Raw genomic sequence first — 17,343 nt, forward strand, 5'->3', positions numbered from 1 at the left:
AACGTAACAAAGTATAACTCACAGTAAAAGTAATAGTTTTCCAGGAGGAAATACTGAGACGAGTCTATAGGTAGAGAGCTTTACGACTCTGGTGGTGGTTAGTGATGTTGCCCAGGATTAGATGACGTTCTGAACATCAGATAAAGTTGCTTTTTCGTGGATTCCTAAAGATTGAGGGTTTAAGAAAAGTCTCTATAAATAGAAACAAAGTTGTTCAGTTGGCAACACTGGTTGAACCAGGTTGTGCGTGTGGGTGTGACCACGTTTAAAAGAGTAAACAAAACCTTTGTTTGGTAATAAACGGCTTCACCCAACCTCTAACCATGAGTGAAAATGCTAACCTGGTTGGCACCTGATTAAAGTGATAGGCTAACATCTCAGCTCCGCCTCCTGACCGATCAGTTCCCTTGGAATATGACGTGCCCAAGAATGGGCGGCGCATCCTGGAAACAATCGATAGCAGAATCGTAAAGAGTTTTTGTTAGCAATTCCGAAGAATCGTTTGACTAAGAACCGGTTGCCAAACGAAACCGGTTAACGATGAGCATCCCTACCAGGCTGACCCACATGAGGTCCTGACCAGTGGGCGTGCACTGTAACTGTTCCCGCTCAATGTTCTTGAAGCCAAAATACGGCGCTTAGTGGCGCTGCCATCTTGCAAATTTTATGTCATTTGGAGCCAGAGTCTGCATAGTAGGGTCCAGCGGGAGGAGCCCTGGCAACACGCCCCGCCCATTTAGCATACTGCCCTGATGACTTACGCAGCTCAGCTACGACAATAACTTAAGTATCTTTCTACCAACGTCTTGTTCAGATGATCAGATCATAGAGGTTAGTACTAGCACTAGTAGCTCAAAAAAGACGAAAAAACTGAACGGAAAAGTTTAATGGTGTCTCAGCTTTCCTTCACAACGTAACTGCTATTCACAAAGATTGCTACGCAAGATCTGAGGGTGTCAATCATCATCATATATGATGTCAAATCTCGTTTTACAACTTGAAATAACTTATTTAATATAAGTAGAGGGATTTATGGCTCTGATGGTGTTTAGCCATGGTGGAGCACTGAACACCATCTACCATTTAAAATGCTTTTTAGTCAATTAGTTAAAAAAACCAAAAAAGATTCTAAGAAAAGCTGCTAAATATAAAGACAAAGTTCCTAAGTTGGCACCACTGGTTGAACCAGTTGTGTGTGTGTGAGGGTGTAACCACACAATATAAGGCCATTGGTTAAGATTTCAACACAGAGGAGAAAGGGAGGGGCCAAAAAAAGTCTGCAATGAGGGGACAAATGCATTCTATGTATTCATGTACAAATAGATATATTTTTACTAGCATATCTGCAGATATCATCCCATGTCTCTGTCTGTCAATAGTCAGTGATGATACCTTGTCCCACACACTCCTCATCTCATCACTAGGTCACATGTTACATAACACATTATAAAACAAGCTAAGACACATCCTCCCTGGTTGTAGAAACAACATTTTTTCTATAACAGAAATCTCTGGATGATATTTAAGGCTTGTGCTCAATATAATATAATGTCTCACTAAAAAACAATCACATCTGGGCAGCTACTATGGCTCCATAATTTGTTCATATAACAAGATTATTGTCAAAAAAATACTTCATTTCAAGTAACTAAGCCTGCTGGTTAGATCTTTTAGTTCTCTGTTTGAAATGAATAATGGATCATTTGAATGATATAGAACAGTCTGGGTAACACATTTCATTTAATCAGTGCTAGTCTTCCTAACCACAAAATAGGTTGAGTTCCAACGATCCAAGTCAAGTCAAATTTTATGAAATAATGGAACAAAGTTGGCTTGATAAAGCTGGCTAAAGAGTGGAGGAACAAAAATTCCTAAGTAAATTCCTAAATAAACAAAACCCGAGATAGATCACTTAAAAGGGAACAATGGTATTATAGACATCAGAGTGAGACAGCCAAGAAGCATAGCCTCTGACTTATTAATAATAATAATGCATCAATTTTATATAGCGCTTTATCATAGACACTCAAAGTTGCTTTACAGAATTAAGGCATTATTCTTTCACTCCACACTTAGTGGTGGTAAGCTACTGTTGTAGCCATAGCTGCCCTGGGGCAGACTGATGGAGGCGAGGCTGCCATAGTGCGCCATCTGCCCCTCCGACCACCACCAACACTCACTCACACACTACATTCATACTAGGCAATGTGGGTGAAGTGCCTTGCCCAAGGACACAATGACAGATACCACTGAGGTGACTGACCCCCACTGTGGCACCTGGAATTCTAAGTGGTCTCCATCCAACTACTAACCAGGTCCAGACCTGCTTAGCTGCAGAGATCTAACGAGATCAGGCAATGACAGGCTGGTATGGCCTTAAAGCTAATCTTAATCTTATAACCAGATCATTTACTAAACATCTCAATAACCTGAATGAGAGACGGGACTGGTATGTTGGGGTTGGCCAAGATCACCAGTTCATCATCAGCATAGAGTGTAATTTTATGACACATCCCCAACATAAAGACCAAATACAGAAGGTGCAATGCTAATAGCCTCAGCTAACAGTTCAATGGCCAATGCAAATAAAAAAGGTGACAAAGAGCAATCACGTCAGGTTCTTTGTTGCATTGAAAAGTATTTTGATCGTAGCCTTTTAGTCATAATTGCTGCTTGTGGATCATTGTATATGATTTTAACCCATTTCATGAAATTATGTAAAATATAAAGAACTATTCAACTCAGTCAAATGCTTTCTCTGCATCCAAGAAAGAATCAAACCATCCACAAAGAATTTTGTTCAAAAGATTGTGTAACAAATGATGTCATATTATTACTTGAATTTTGGCCCTTTATAAAACCAGTTTGATCCTCATTAATTAAAATATGGAGGTGTTCATCTAATCGAGTTGCAAAGATTTTACCAAGCAGTTTTCTATCCATATTTAATAAAGCTATGGGCCTATAGGAGGAGAGCGATTCAGGACAATTGTCTTTTTTTTACGATGTGTTATGTTAGCCTCTTTGTGGCATTTCCCCAGTAACAAATGTATGATTAAGAATTTGAAGTAACAGATCTAACAGCAAGTGTTGAAATTCCTTCAGAATTCACTACAAAATCCATCCAGTCCTGGTGAATTCCCATTTTGTAACTTTGAATAGTCTTCATTCCTTCGTCTTGTGTAATCAACACATTAAGAAGATTTTGCTGATCTTCTGATGATGTTGGGAGGTAGATTTGTGCAAAGAAATCTTCCATTAATATAGGTGCATCATCTGCTCAGAAGAGAATATATTTACATAATATTCCCTAAAGCAGTCATTTATCATCTGATTATCATATATTCTGTTACTCAAATCATCAGTTATAACTGTTATTGTATGGGACTTCATTTTTTTCTTGGCTTGGTATGCAAGACATTTTCCTCGTTTATCTCCATGTTCATAAAACATTTGTTTACTATACATAACTATTTTCTCTGCTCCTTTGGTAAAAAGACAATTTATTGCAGACGGAAGAGCTGATATTTATTTCCATAAGGTTGGTGATGGGGAACAAATATAAGCTTTTTCTTGAATTGATAGTTTACTCTCTAAACATATTAATCTTTCATTTTTTGATGTCTCTTATTGACGTATATGATATAACCAGCCCTCTTCAATAAGCTTTGGTGTGTATTCTAATGCTAACATGAATTATGGTAATGTGACAGTAAAAGTAATAGTTTTCCAGGAGGACTAAAGACGACCTGGACATCAGAAATTATGCTTTTCAGTTTATTATTCTTTTTAATAAAAAGATTCAGGGTGTAAGAAAAGTCACTAAAACTAGAGACAAAGTTCCTAAGTTTGCAACACTGGTTCAACCAGTTGTGTGTGAGAGTGTAACCACACACACAACTGTTGGATACAAGGCCATTGGTTTAGATTTTGTCTTGTTGGTTGGAGTAAAGAAGGAGAATCCAAATAAAAATCTTCCAAAAAAAAAAAAAACATCCAAAAACAGGATGGAGTGTTCAGAGAGGCCAGATGTTTGTGGATTTTGTTTTGGAGGTTTTCAGTGATTCTTGACTTTAAACTCTGAGCATCACAGCTCTTTGTTCCTCCCTCATAATTGCAGTGTGTGCGTGGGTGTAACCAGGAAGTGCTGAGCGCTGACACATGCTATAAAGTAACTCTGCATTCAGACTGGTTTCAGGGAGTGACAGTGACAGACTGCTGAAATGGAGCAGCAAGGAGCTGAACTACAGACACAAACCTTCAACTGTCCCATCTGTCTGGACCCCCTGAAGGAGCCGGTGACCACTTCCTGCGGACACAGCTACTGCGGGACGTGTATCAGAAACCACTGGGATGCAGAGGAGGAGAATCACATCTACACCTGTCCTCAGTGCAGAGAGAAGTTTATAAGGAGGCCTGATCTCAAGAAAAACATCATGTCAGCAAAGTTAGTGGAGGAACTGAAGAAGAACAGACTTCAAGATGATCCTGATGATCAAAGATTTGCTGCAGCTGAAGACGTGGCCTGTGATTCCTGCACTGGGAGGAAACTGAAAGCCTTTAAGTCCTGTTTGAACTGTGTGGCCTCTTATTGTGAAAAACACCTTCAGCCTCATCATGAATCTGCTGCATTAAAGAGACACAAACTGGTGGATCCGTCCAAGAAGATCCAGGAGATGATCTGCTCTCATCATGATGAGGTGATGAAGATGTTCTGCCGCACTGATCAGCAGTGTATCTGTATTTTCTGCTCCATGGAGGAACATAAAGACCATGACACGGTTACAGCTGCAGTAGAAAAGACTGAGAAACAGAGAGAGCTGCAGGAGAGTCTAGCTGACATCCACAAGAACATCCAGAACAGAGAGAAAGATGTGGAGCTGCTTAAAGAGCAAGAGAAGACCATCAACCTCTCTGCTGATCAGACAGTGGAGCACAGCGAGCAGATGTTCACTGAGCTGATCCGTCTCCTCCACCAAAGAAGCTCTGAGCTGGAGAAGGAGGTCCGATCCAAGCAGCAGACTGAAGTGAGTGCAGTCCGAGCGCTTCAGGAGAAGCTGGAGCAGGAGATCAGTGAGCTGAAGAAGAGAGACGCTGAGCTGCAGCAGCTCTCCCACACTGAGGATCACATCCAGTTTGTCCTCAGCTACAGCTCCCTGTCAGCGCTCAGTGTGTCCACACACTCCTCCATCATCCACAGAGGTCCTGGAAGCTGCTTTGAGGAGGTGACAGAAGTTGTGTCAGTGCTCAGAGAACATCTCCACAAAGTGCTGATGGAGGACTGGAACAAAGTCTGTCAGACTGTGGAGAGAGTGGATGTTTTACCATTAGAGCTGAGGAGCAGAGCTGGATTCTTAAAGCATTTACAGAAAAACACTTTGGATCCAAACACATCTCATAGATACCTCAGATTATCAGAAGGAAACAGAAAAGTCACGAGAATGAAAGAAGACCAGCTTCATCCTGATCATCCAGACAGGTTCACTGAATGGCCTCAGGTCCTGAGCAGAGAGAGTCTGACTGGTCGTTGTTACTGGGAGGTGGAGGTTAGAGGGATGAAAGTAAATGTACCAGTCGCATATAAGAGTATCAGCAGAGCAGGGATAGGGAGGAAATGTGAATTTAGAGCTAATGACAAATCATGGACATTAGATTGTTCTTCAAAAAATTACACATTTATTCACAACAACATAGAGTCTCCAGTCTCAGGTCCTCAGTCCTCCAGAATAGGAGTGTACGTGGATCACACAGCAGGTATTCTGTCCTTCTACAGCGTCTCTGAAACAATGACTCTCCTCCACAGAGTCATCACCACCTTCACTGAACCTCTACACGCTGGAGTTAGTGTTTATTATTATGGAGATAATGCTGAACTCTGTAAACTGTAACTGAAATGATTTTATTCACACACACGTTGGGGTTAATTAAAATTGTAATTCCTAATTGATAATTAATTACAATTGCAGCATAATCATAATTGCACAATTACTTTGCCTTTGCAAACTTAATTGAATTGTAATTGAGGTCAGATAATTGACTTTGTAATTGTAAAACTGGGGAACCATGTTGCAGTTCTAAGGCTTACACACACGTAGTTAATTATTATTAAAATATGATTCATATTAAGTTATCCTACGAGTGAATCTTCACACTCATACAGGTGGGAGGGACTAGTGGGTTATAGTTAGGATATTATAGAATCTATTTAAATAGGGACGGTACAAAGAGTAACGATACTGTAGCTATTGATGTTTATAATCGTCACTAAATTCCATTTCTTGTCCCTATTTAAGCTTTTACATATGACATTATAATCAATGCACTAAAATGTAAATGTAAATATAATAAAACTATAAGATATAAACACAAAAGCACAAACAATCATCACTGTTTCCCTGTGGGCTGTTTTTAGTGCTTTATAAATAAAAGTTAGAGTAAATTTGTGATTGAACTTCAGTAATTAAGAATTTAATTGTATTTGACTTTCAGTTGGAATATAATAATTGCATTTGAATTCAAATTGAAAAAAGGACAGTTCCCGTAACAGTATCTATATTTTAATTGAAATTGCCAGCCTCAGAGTAGACTTTAAAGTTATGCTGCAGGTTATAGATGTAGTGGTGAATCCATCAGTGGAATGTTAGTCAGGTATGAACCCAGCAGGTCTCTGTCTCTTTGAATGAGTTATTGTTGATTTCATGTTTTTACTGCAGATTTTAAATGTTTTTACTGCAGATTTTAAATGTTTTTACAGCCGATATTAAATGTTTTTACAGCTGATTTTAAATGTTTTTACTGCAGATTTTAAATGTTTTTACAGCTGATTTTAAATGTTTTTACTGCAGATTTTAAATGTTTTTACAGCTGATATTAAATGTTTTTACAGCTGATTTTAAATGTTTTTACTGCAGATTTTAAATGTTTTTACTGCAAATTTTAAATGTTTTTACAGCCGATATTAAATGTTTTTACAGCTGAATTTAAATGTTTTTACTGCTGATTTTAAATGTTTTTACTGCTGATTTTAAATGTTTTTTTGCTGATTTTAAATGTTCTTATTGATTTTGAGGCAGTTCAATGTTTTCTGTTGCACTTTTTGATCATGTAAATCACATTGAATTGCCTTGTGTATGAAATGCTCTACACAAATAAACTTGCCTTGTTATTTTTCATTAATATTTGTGGACTAATTCCTTTGTGACTGTGATGTAGTTCTATGTCTTATTTCCTGTTTCTATTAACACACAGAGACACACATTGTGGGTGTGTTTGTTTACTCTGAACAACATGTGTAGTCATGGCAACGCCCTCTAAGGTGAGTTCCTTCCCTCTCTCTCTTTAGTGCAGGTTATTGTAGTTAAATGTGAGCTTCCGTACAGTAACAGGAGGTAAATAAAGGTTTTTATCAACAGTAAAGCAGCAAAGTAACTAAGTTACTTTTTAGGAGAGACCAAACCACCTTTAATAAACAGACGTGTACTCTATTCACTTCATGTCCAGGGAGTTTTTTTTAAAAAAGTCAATAGAAATGTCAGAGTTTCCCATCAAAAGTGTTTTCTGAGCTGTGGCACCTGGAATTCTAAGTGGTCTCCATCCAACTACTAACCAGGTCCAGACCTGCTTAGCTTCCGAGATCTAACGAGATCAGGCAATGACAGGCTGGTATGGCCTTAAAGCTAATCTTAATCTTATAACCAGATAATTTACTAAACATCTCAATAACCTGAATGAGAGACGGGACTGGTATGTTGGGGTTGGCCAAGATCACCAGTTCATCATCAGCATAGAGTGTTATTTTATGACACATCCCCAACATGAAGACCAAATACAGAAGGTGCAATGCTAATAGCCTCAGCTAACAGTTCAATGGCCAATGCAAATAAAAAAGGTGACAAAGAGCAATCACGTCAGGTTCTCTGTTCGCATTGAAAAGTATTTTGATTGTAGCCTTTTAGTCATAATTGCTGCTTGTGGATCATTGTATATGATTTGAACCCATTTCATGAAATTATGTAAAATATAAAGAACTATTCAACTCAGTCAAATGCTTTCTCTGCATCCAAGAAAGAATCAAACCATCCACAAAGAATTTTGTTCAAAAGATTGTGTAACAAATGATGTCATATTATTACTTGAATTTGGGCCCTTTATAAAACCAGTTTGATCCTCATTAATTAAAATATGGAGGTGGTCATCTAATCGAGTTGCAAAGATTTTACCAAGCAGTTTTCTATCCATATTTAATGAAGCTATGGGCCTATAGGAGGAGAGCGATTCAGGACAATTGTCTTTTTTTTACGATGTGTTATGTTTGCCTCTTTGTGGCATTTCCCCAGTAACAAATGTATGATTAAGAATTTGAAGTAACAGATCTAACAGCAAGTGTTGAAATTCCTTCAGAATTCACTACAAAATCCATCCAGTCCTGGTGAATTCCCATTTTGTAACTTTGAATAGTCTTCATTCCTTCGTCTTGTGTAATCAACACATTAAGAAAATTTTGCTGATCTTCTGATGATGTTGGGAGGTAGATTTGTGCAAAGAAATCTTCCATTAATATAGGTGCATCATCTGCTCAGAAGAGAACATATTTACATAATATTCCCTAAAGCAGTCATTTATCATCTGATTATCAAATATTCTGTTATTCAAATCATCAGTTATAACTGTTATTGTATGGGACTTCATTTTTTTCTTGGCTTGGTATGCAAGACATTTTCCTGGTTTATCTCCATGTTCATAAAACATTTGTTTACTATACATAACTATTTTCTCTGCTCCTTTGGTAAAAAGACAATTTATTGCAGACGGAAGAGCTGATATTTATTTCCATAAGGTTGGTGATGGGGAACAAATATAAGCTTTTTCTTGAATTGATAGTTTACTCTCTAAACATATTAATCTTTCATTTTTTGACGTCTCTTATTGACGTATATGATATAACCAGCCCTCTTCAATAAGCTTTGGTGTGTATTCTAATGCTAACATGAATTATGGTAATGTGACAGTAAAAGTAATAGTTTTCCAGGAGGACTAAAGACGACCTGGACATCAGAAATTATGCTTTTCAGTTTATTATTCTTTTTAATAAAAAGATTCAGGGTGCAAGAAAAGTCACGAAAACTAGAGACAAAGTTCCTAAGTTTGCAACACTGGTTCAACCAGTTGTGTGTGAGAGTGTAACCACACACACAACTGTTGGATACAAGGCCATTGGTTTAGATTTTGTCTTGTTGGTTGGAGTAAAGAAGGACAATCCAAATAAAAATCTTCCAAAAAAAAAAAAAACATCCAAAAACTGGATGGAGTGTTCAGAGAGGCCAGATGTTTGTGTATTTTGTTTTGGAGGTTTTCAGTGATTCTTGACTTTAAACTCTGAGCATCTGTCAAACCAGTTCATCTCCTGGAATCCTTGGCTGAGAGCTCACAGCTCTTTGATCCTCCCTCATAATTGCAGTGTGTGCGTGGGTGTAACCAGGAAGTGCTGAGTCTGCGTAGTAGGGTCCAGCGGGAGGAGCCCTGGCAACACGCCCCGCCCATTTAGCATACTGCCCTGATGACTTACGCGGCTCAGCTACGACAATAACTTAAGTATCTTTCTACCAACGTCTTGTTCAGATGATCAGATCATAGAGGTTAGTACTAGCACTAGTAGCTCAAAAAAGACGAAAAAACTGAACGGAAAAGTTTAATGGTGTCTCAGCTTTCCTTCACAACGTAACTGCTATTCACAAAGATTGCTACGCATGATCTGAGGGTGTCAATCATCATCATATATGATGTCAAATCTCGTTTTACAACTTGAAATAACTTATTTAATATAAGTAGAGGGATTTATGGCTCTGATGGTGTTTAGCCATGGTGCCCAGGACTGGATGATGAGGAGCACTGAACACCATCTACCATTTAAAATTCTTTTTAGTCAATTAGTTAAAAAAAACCAAAAAAGATTCTAAAAAAAGCTGCTAAATATAGAGACAAAGTTCCTAAGTTGGCACCACTGGTTGAACCAGTTGTGTGTGTGTGAGGGTGTAACCACACAATATAAGGCCATTGGTTAAGATTTCAACACAAAGGAGAAAGGGAGGGGCCAAAAAATGTCTGCAATGAGGGGACATATGCATTCTATGTAAAATCTTAAACTGAATTGTCCTTATTCATGTACAAATATATATATTTTTACTAGCATATCTGCAGATATCATCCCATGTCTCTGTCTGTCAATAGTCAGTGATGATACCTTGTCCCACACACTCCTCATCTCATCACTAGGTCACATGTTACATAACACATTATAAAACAAGCTAAGACACATCCTCCCTGGTTGTAGAAACAACATTTTTTCTATAGCAGAAATCTCTGGATGATATTTAAGGCTTGTGCTCAATATAATATAATGTCTCACCTGTAGGACACTAAAAAACAATCATATCTGGGCAGCTACTATGGCTCCATAATTTGTTCATATAACAAGATTATTGTCAAAAAAATACTTCATTTCAAGTAACTAAGCCTGCTGGTTAGATCTTTTAGTTCTCTGTTTGAAATGAATAATGGATCATTTGAATGGTATAGAACAGTCTGGGTAACACATTTAGTTTAATCAGTGCTAGTCTTCCTAACCACAAAATAGGTTGAGTTCCAACGATCCAAGTCAAGTCAAATTTTATGAAATAATGGAACAAAGTTGGCTTGATAAAGCTGGCTAAAGAGTGGAGGAACAAAAATTCCTAAATAAACAAAACCCGAGATAGATCACTTAAAAGGGAACAATGGTATTATAGACATCAGAGTGAGACAGCCAAGAAGCATAGCCTCTGACTTATTAATAATAATAATGCATCAATTTTATATAGCGCTTTATCATAGACACTCAAAGTTGCTTTACAGAATTAAGGCATTATTCTTTCACTCCACACTTAGTGGTGGTAAGCTACTGTTGTAGCCACAGCTGCCCTAGGGCAGACTGATGGAGGCGAGGCTGCCATAGTGCGCCATCTGCCCCTCCGACCACCACCAACACTCACTCACACACTACATTCATACTAGGCAATGTGGGTGAAGTGCCTTGCCCAAGGACACAATGACAGATACCACTGAGGTGACTGTCCCCCACTGTGGCACCTGGAATTCTAAGTGGTCTCCCATCCAACTACTAACCAGGCCCAGACCTGCTTAGCTTCCGAGATCTAACGGGATCAGGCAATGACAGGCTGGTATGGCCTTAAAGCTAATCTTAATCTTATAACCAGATAATTTACTAAACATCTCAATAACCTGAATGAGAGACGGGACTGGTATGTTGGGGTTGGCCAAGATCACCAGTTCATCATCAGCATAGAGTGTTATTTTATGGCACATCCCCAACATGAAGACCAAATACAGAAGGTGCAATGCTAATAGCCTCAGCTAACAGTTCAATGGCCAATGCAAATAAAAAAGATGACAAAGAGCAATCACGTCAGGTTCTTTGTTGCATTGAAAAGTATTTTGATTGTAGCCTTTTAGTCATAATTGCTGCTTGTGGATCATTGTATATGATTTGAACCCATTTCATGAAATTATGTAAAATATAAAGAACTATTCAACTCAGTCAAATGCTTTCTCGGCATCCAAGAAAGAATCAAACCATCCACAAAGAATTTTGTTCAAAAGATTGTGTAACAAATGATGTCATATTATTACTTGAATTTTGGCCCTTTATAAAACCAGTTTGATCCTCATTAATTAAAATATGGAGGTGGTCATCTAATCGAGTTGCAAAGATTTTAGCAAGCAGTTTTCTATCCATATTTAATAAAGCTATGGGCCTATAGGAGGAGAGCGATTCAGGACAATTGTCTTTTTTTTACGATGTGTTATGTTAGCCTCTTTGTGGCATTTCCCCAGTAACAAATGTATGATTAAGAATTTGAAGTAACAGATCTAACAGCAAGTGTTGAAATTCCTTCAGAATTCACTACAAAATCCATCCAGTCCTGGTGAATTCCCATTTTGTAACTTTGAATAGTCTTCATTCCTTCGTCTTGTGTAATCAACACATTAAGAAAATTTTGCTGATCTTCTGATGATGTTGGGAGGTAGATTTGTGCAAAGAAATGTTCCATTAATATAGGTGCATCATCTGCTCAGAAGAGAACATATTTACATAATATTCCCTAAAGCAGTCATTTATCATCTGATTATCATATATTCTGTTATTCAAATCATGTTATTACTGTTATTGTATGGGACTTCATTTTTTTCTTGGCTTGGTATGCAAGACATTTTCCTGGTTTATCTCCATGTTCATAAAACATTTGTTTACTATACATAACTATTTTCTCTGCTCCTTTGGTAAAAAGACAATTTATTGCAGACGGAAGAGCTGATATTTATTTCCATAAGGTTGGTGATGGGGAACAAATATAAGCTTTTTCTTGAATTGATAGTTTACTCTCTAAAGATATTAATCTTTCATTTTTTGACGTCTCTTATTGACGTATATGATATAACCAGCCCTCTTCAATAAGCTTTGGTGTGTATTCTAATGCTAACATGAATTATGGTAATGTGACAGTAAAAGTAATAGTTTTCCAGGAGGACTAAAGACGACCTGGACATCAGAAATTATGCTTTTCAGTTTATTATTCTTTTTAATAAAAAGATTCAGGGTGTAAGAAAAGTCACTAAAACTAGAGACAAAGTTCCTAAGTTTGCAACACTGGTTCAACCAGTTGTGTGTGAGAGTGTAACCACACACACAACTGTTGGATACAAGGCCATTGGTTTAGATTTTGTCTTGTTGGTTGGAGTAAAGAAGGAGAATCCAAATAAAAATCTTCCAAAAAAAAAAAAAAACATCCAAAAACAGGATGGAGTGAGTGTTCAGAGAGGCCAGATGTTTGTGTATTTTGTTTTGGAGGTTTTCAGTGATTCTTGACTTTAAACTCTGAGCATCTGTCAAACCAGTTCATCTCCTGGCATCCTTGGCTGAGAGCTCACAGCTCTTTGTTCCTCCCTCATAATTGCAGTGTGTGCGTGGGTGTAACCAGGAAGTGCTGAGCGCTGACACACGCTGTAAAGTAACTCTGCACTCAGACTGGTTTCAGGGAGTGACAGTGACAGACTGCTGAAATGGAGCAGCAAGGAGCTGAGCTACAGACACAAACCTTCAACTGTCCCATCTGTCTGGACCTCCTGAAAGAGCCGGTGACCACTTCCTGCGGACACAGCTACTGCGGAACGTGTATCAGCAACCACTGGGATAAAGAGGAGGAGAATCACATCTACACCTGTCCTCAGTGCAGAGAGAAGTTTATAAGGAGGCCTGATCTCAAGAAAAACATCATGTTAGCAGAGTTAGTGGAGGAACTGAAGAAGAACAGACTTCAAGATGATCCTGATGATCAAAGATTTGCTGCAGCTGAAGACGTGGCCTGTGATTCCTGCACTGGGAGGAAACTGAAAGCCTTCAAGTCCTGTTTGAACTGTGTGGCCTCTTATTGTGAAAAACACCTTCAGCCTCATCATGAATCTGCTGCATTCAAGAGACACAAACTGGTGGATCCCTCCAAGAAGATCCAGGAGATGATCTGCTCTCGTCATGATGAGGTGATGAAGATGTTCTGCCGCACTGATCAGCAGTGTATCTGTATTATCTGCTCCATGGAGGAACATAAAGACCATGACACGGTTTCAGCTGCAGCAGAAAGGACTGAGAAACAGAGAGAGCTGCAGGAGAGTCGAGCTGACATCTACAAGAACATCCAGGACAGAGAGAAAGATCTGGAGCTGCTTAAAGAGCAGGAGAAGACCATCAACCTCTCTGCTGATCAGACAGTGGAGCACAGTGAGCAGATGTTCACTGAGCTGATCCGTCTCCTCCACCAAAGAAGGTCTGAGCTGGAGAAGGAGGTCCGATCCAAGCAGCAGACTGAAGTGAGTGCAGTCCGAGCGCTTCAGGAGAAGCTGGAGCAGGAGATCAGTGAGCTGAAGAAGAGAGACGCTGAGCTGCAGCAGCTCTCCCACACTGAGGATCACATCCAGTTTGTCCTCAGCTACAGCTCCCTGTCAGCGCTCAGTGTGTCCACACACTCCTCCATCATCCACAGAGGTCCTGAGAGCTGCTTTGAGGAGGTGAGAGCAGCTGTGTTAGAGCTCAGAGAACATCTCCACAAAGTGCTGATGGAGGACTGGAACAAAGTTTGTCAGACTGTGGAGAGAGTGGATGGTTTACTATCAGAGCTGAGGACCAGAGCTGGATTATTAAAGTATTCACAGGAAATCACTCTGGATCCAAACACAGCTCTTAGATACCTCAGATTATCAGAAGGAAACAGAAAAGTAACAGGAAGGAAAAAAGATCAGCTTCATCCTGATCATCCAGACAGGTTCACTGATTGGTGGCAGGTCATGAGCAGAGAGAGTCTGACTGGTCGTTGTTACTGGGAAGTGGCGGTGGGAGGGGGAGGAGTTGGCGTATCAGTCGCATACAAGAGTATCAGCAGAGCAGGGAGAGGGAAGGAATGTGGATTTGGATTGAATAACAAATCATGGATGTTATTCTGTTCTCCAAACAGTTACACATTTATTCACAACAGCATAGAGTCTCCAGTGTCAGGTCCTCAGTCCTCCAGAATAGGAGTGTACGTGGATCACACAGCAGGTATTCTGTCCTTCTACAGCGTCTCTGAAACAATAACTCTCCTCCACAGAGTCATCACCACCTTCACTGAACCTCTACACGCTGGAGTTAGTGTTTATTATTATGGAGATAGTGCTGAACTCTGTAAACTGTAACTGAAATGATTTTATTCACACACACACGTTGGGGTTAATTAAAATTGTAATTACTTAATTGATAATTAATTACAATTGGAGCATAATCATAATTGCACAATTATTTTGCCTTTGTAAACTTAATTGAATTGTAATTGAGGTCAGATAATTGACTTTGTAATTGTAAAACTGGGGAACCATGTTGCAGTTCTAAGGCTTACACACACGTAGTTAATTATTATTAAAATATGATTCATATTAAGTTATCCTACTAGTGAATCTTCACACTCATACAGGTGGGAGGGGCTAGTGGGTTATAGTTAGGATATTATAGAATCTATTTAAATAGGGACGGTACAAAGAGTAACGATACTGTAGCTATTGATGTTTATAATCATCACTAAATTCCATTTCTTGTCCCTATTTAAGCTTTTACATATGACATTATAATCAATGCACTAAAATGTAAATGTAAATATAATAAAACTATAAGATATAAACACAAAAGCACAAACAATCATCACTGTGTCCCTGTGGGCTGTTTTTAGTGCTTTATAAATAAAAGTTAGAGTAAATTTGTGATTGAACTTCAGTAATTGAGAATTTAATTGTATTTGACTTTCAGTTGGAATATAATAATTGCATTTGAATTAAAATTGAAAAAAGGACAGTATCTATATTTTAATTGAAATTGCCAGCATCAGAGTAGACTTTAAAGTTATGCTGCAGGTTTTAAATGTAGTGGTGAATCCATCAGTGAAATTTTAGTCAGGTATGAACCCAGCAGGTCTCTGTCTCTGAATGAGTTATTGTTGATTTCATGTTTTTACTGCAGATTTTAAATGTTTTTACAGCTGATTTTAATGTTTTTACTGCAGATTTTAAATGTTGTTACAGCTGATTTTAAATGTTTTTAAAGCTAATTTTAATGTTTTTATAGCTGATTTTAAATGTTTTTACTGCAGATTTTAAATGTTGTTACAGCTGATTTTAAATGTTTTTAAAGCTAATTTTAATGTTTTTATAGCTGATTTTAAATGTTTTTACTGAAGATTTTAAATGTTTTTACAGCTAATTTTAATGTTTTTATAGCTGATATTAAATATTTTTATAGCTGATTTTAAATGTTTTTACAGCTGATTTTAATGTTTTTACAGCTAATTTTAATGTTTTTTATAGCTGATATTAAATGTTTTTATAGCTGATATTAAATGTTTTTACAGCTGATTTTAAATGTTTTTACAGCTGATTTTAAATGTTTTTAAAGCTGGTTTTAAATGTTTTTACAGCTGATTTTAAATGTTTTTACAGCTGATTTTAAATGTTTTTACAGCAGATTTTAAATGTTTTTACTGCAGATTTTAAATGTTTTTACAGCCGATATTAAATGTTTTTACAGCTGATTTTAAATGTTTTTACTGCAAATTTTAAATGTTTTTACAGCTGATTTTAAATGTTTTTACAGCCGATAATAAATGTTTTTACAGCTGATTTTAAATGTTTTTACTGCTGATTTTAAATGTTTTTACAGCTGATTTTAAATGTTTTTACAGCTGATTTTAAATGTTTTTACAGCTGATTTTAAATGTTTTTACAGCTGATTTTAAATGTTTTTTTGCTGATTTTAAATGTTCTTATTGATTTTGAGGCAGTTCAATGTTTTCTGTTGCACTTTTTGATCATGTAAATCACATTGAATTGCCTTGTGTATGAAATGCTCTACACAAATAAACTTGCCTTGTTATTTTTCATTAATATTTGTGGACAAATTCCTTTGTGACTGTGATGTAGTTCTATGTCTTATTTCCTGTTTCTATTAACACACAGAGACACACATTGTGGGTGTGTTTGTTTACTCTGAACAACATGTGTAGTCATGGCAACGCCCTCTATGGTGAGTTCCTTCCCTCTCTTTCTTTAGTGCAGGTCATTGTAGTTAAATGTGAGCTTCCGTACAGTAACAGGAGGTAAATAAAGGTTTTTATCAACAGTAAAGCAGCAAAGTAACTGTTACTTTTTAGGAGAGACCAAACCACCTTTAATAAACAGACGTGTACTCTATTCACTTCATGTCCAGGGAGTTTTTTAAAAAAGTCAATAGAAATGTCAGAGTTTCCCATCAAAAGTGTTTTCTGAGCATTTTAAATCATTGCATTTTTATCAATATTTCAATCAACACTTTCTAAAAGTTTAGATGTTGAACTTTTCAGTGGATATGATGAAGTTACAGGAACTCTACTCTCACATGTGAGGGAAGCCTATGAAGCAGCCACTTTATTTCACTTCCTGTCCAGGGTGTTTTTTAAAATGTGTTTTTTATGTGTATTATAATCAAAAATCATATAAAAATGAGACAAACCTAATTTATTACCAGCTGCAATGGTTAGAAAACATAATGCTGAAAATTAGGTTTTTAGTTGACTGTAATGTAGAAAAAGGGGCGGGACTAATATGCTTATACTTCCACCCACTCCCTTTCCAACACAAAAAGTATGTGAAGTAGTATATGTAATTATTGTTTTATTTTGGGGTTTTTTTTCTGGAGGGAAGTCATCTGCATCAAATATTGTGTTCATTGTATTA

At 37.5% G+C, this 17,343-nt stretch overlaps 2 protein-coding genes and 1 pseudogene across 2 annotated transcripts; 2 read left to right on the forward strand and 1 right to left on the reverse strand.

Moving 5' to 3' along the window:
- The first annotated feature begins 4,201 nt into the window (after positions 1–4,201).
- Positions 4,202–6,753, forward strand: LOC114465388 (E3 ubiquitin-protein ligase TRIM16-like). The gene has a single exon (XM_028450373.1). It carries the CDS (start codon positions 4,224–4,226, stop codon positions 5,886–5,888), a length of 1,665 nt encoding a protein of 554 aa, XP_028306174.1. The 5' UTR covers positions 4,202–4,223; the 3' UTR covers positions 5,889–6,753.
- A 4,359-nt stretch (positions 6,754–11,112) lies between these two features.
- LOC114466242 (uncharacterized) lies at positions 11,113–11,230 on the reverse strand (annotated as a pseudogene).
- A 1,741-nt stretch (positions 11,231–12,971) lies between these two features.
- Positions 12,972–15,540, forward strand: LOC114465199 (E3 ubiquitin-protein ligase TRIM16-like). The gene has a single exon (XM_028450040.1). It carries the CDS (start codon positions 13,117–13,119, stop codon positions 14,779–14,781), a length of 1,665 nt encoding a protein of 554 aa, XP_028305841.1. The 5' UTR covers positions 12,972–13,116; the 3' UTR covers positions 14,782–15,540.
- Positions 15,541–17,343: the final 1,803 nt, after the last annotated feature.

Source organism: Gouania willdenowi, chromosome 6 (assembly GCF_900634775.1).
Source record: "Gouania willdenowi chromosome 6, fGouWil2.1, whole genome shotgun sequence".
In the NCBI taxonomy this organism is placed as follows: domain Eukaryota; kingdom Metazoa; phylum Chordata; class Actinopteri; order Blenniiformes; family Gobiesocidae; genus Gouania; species Gouania willdenowi.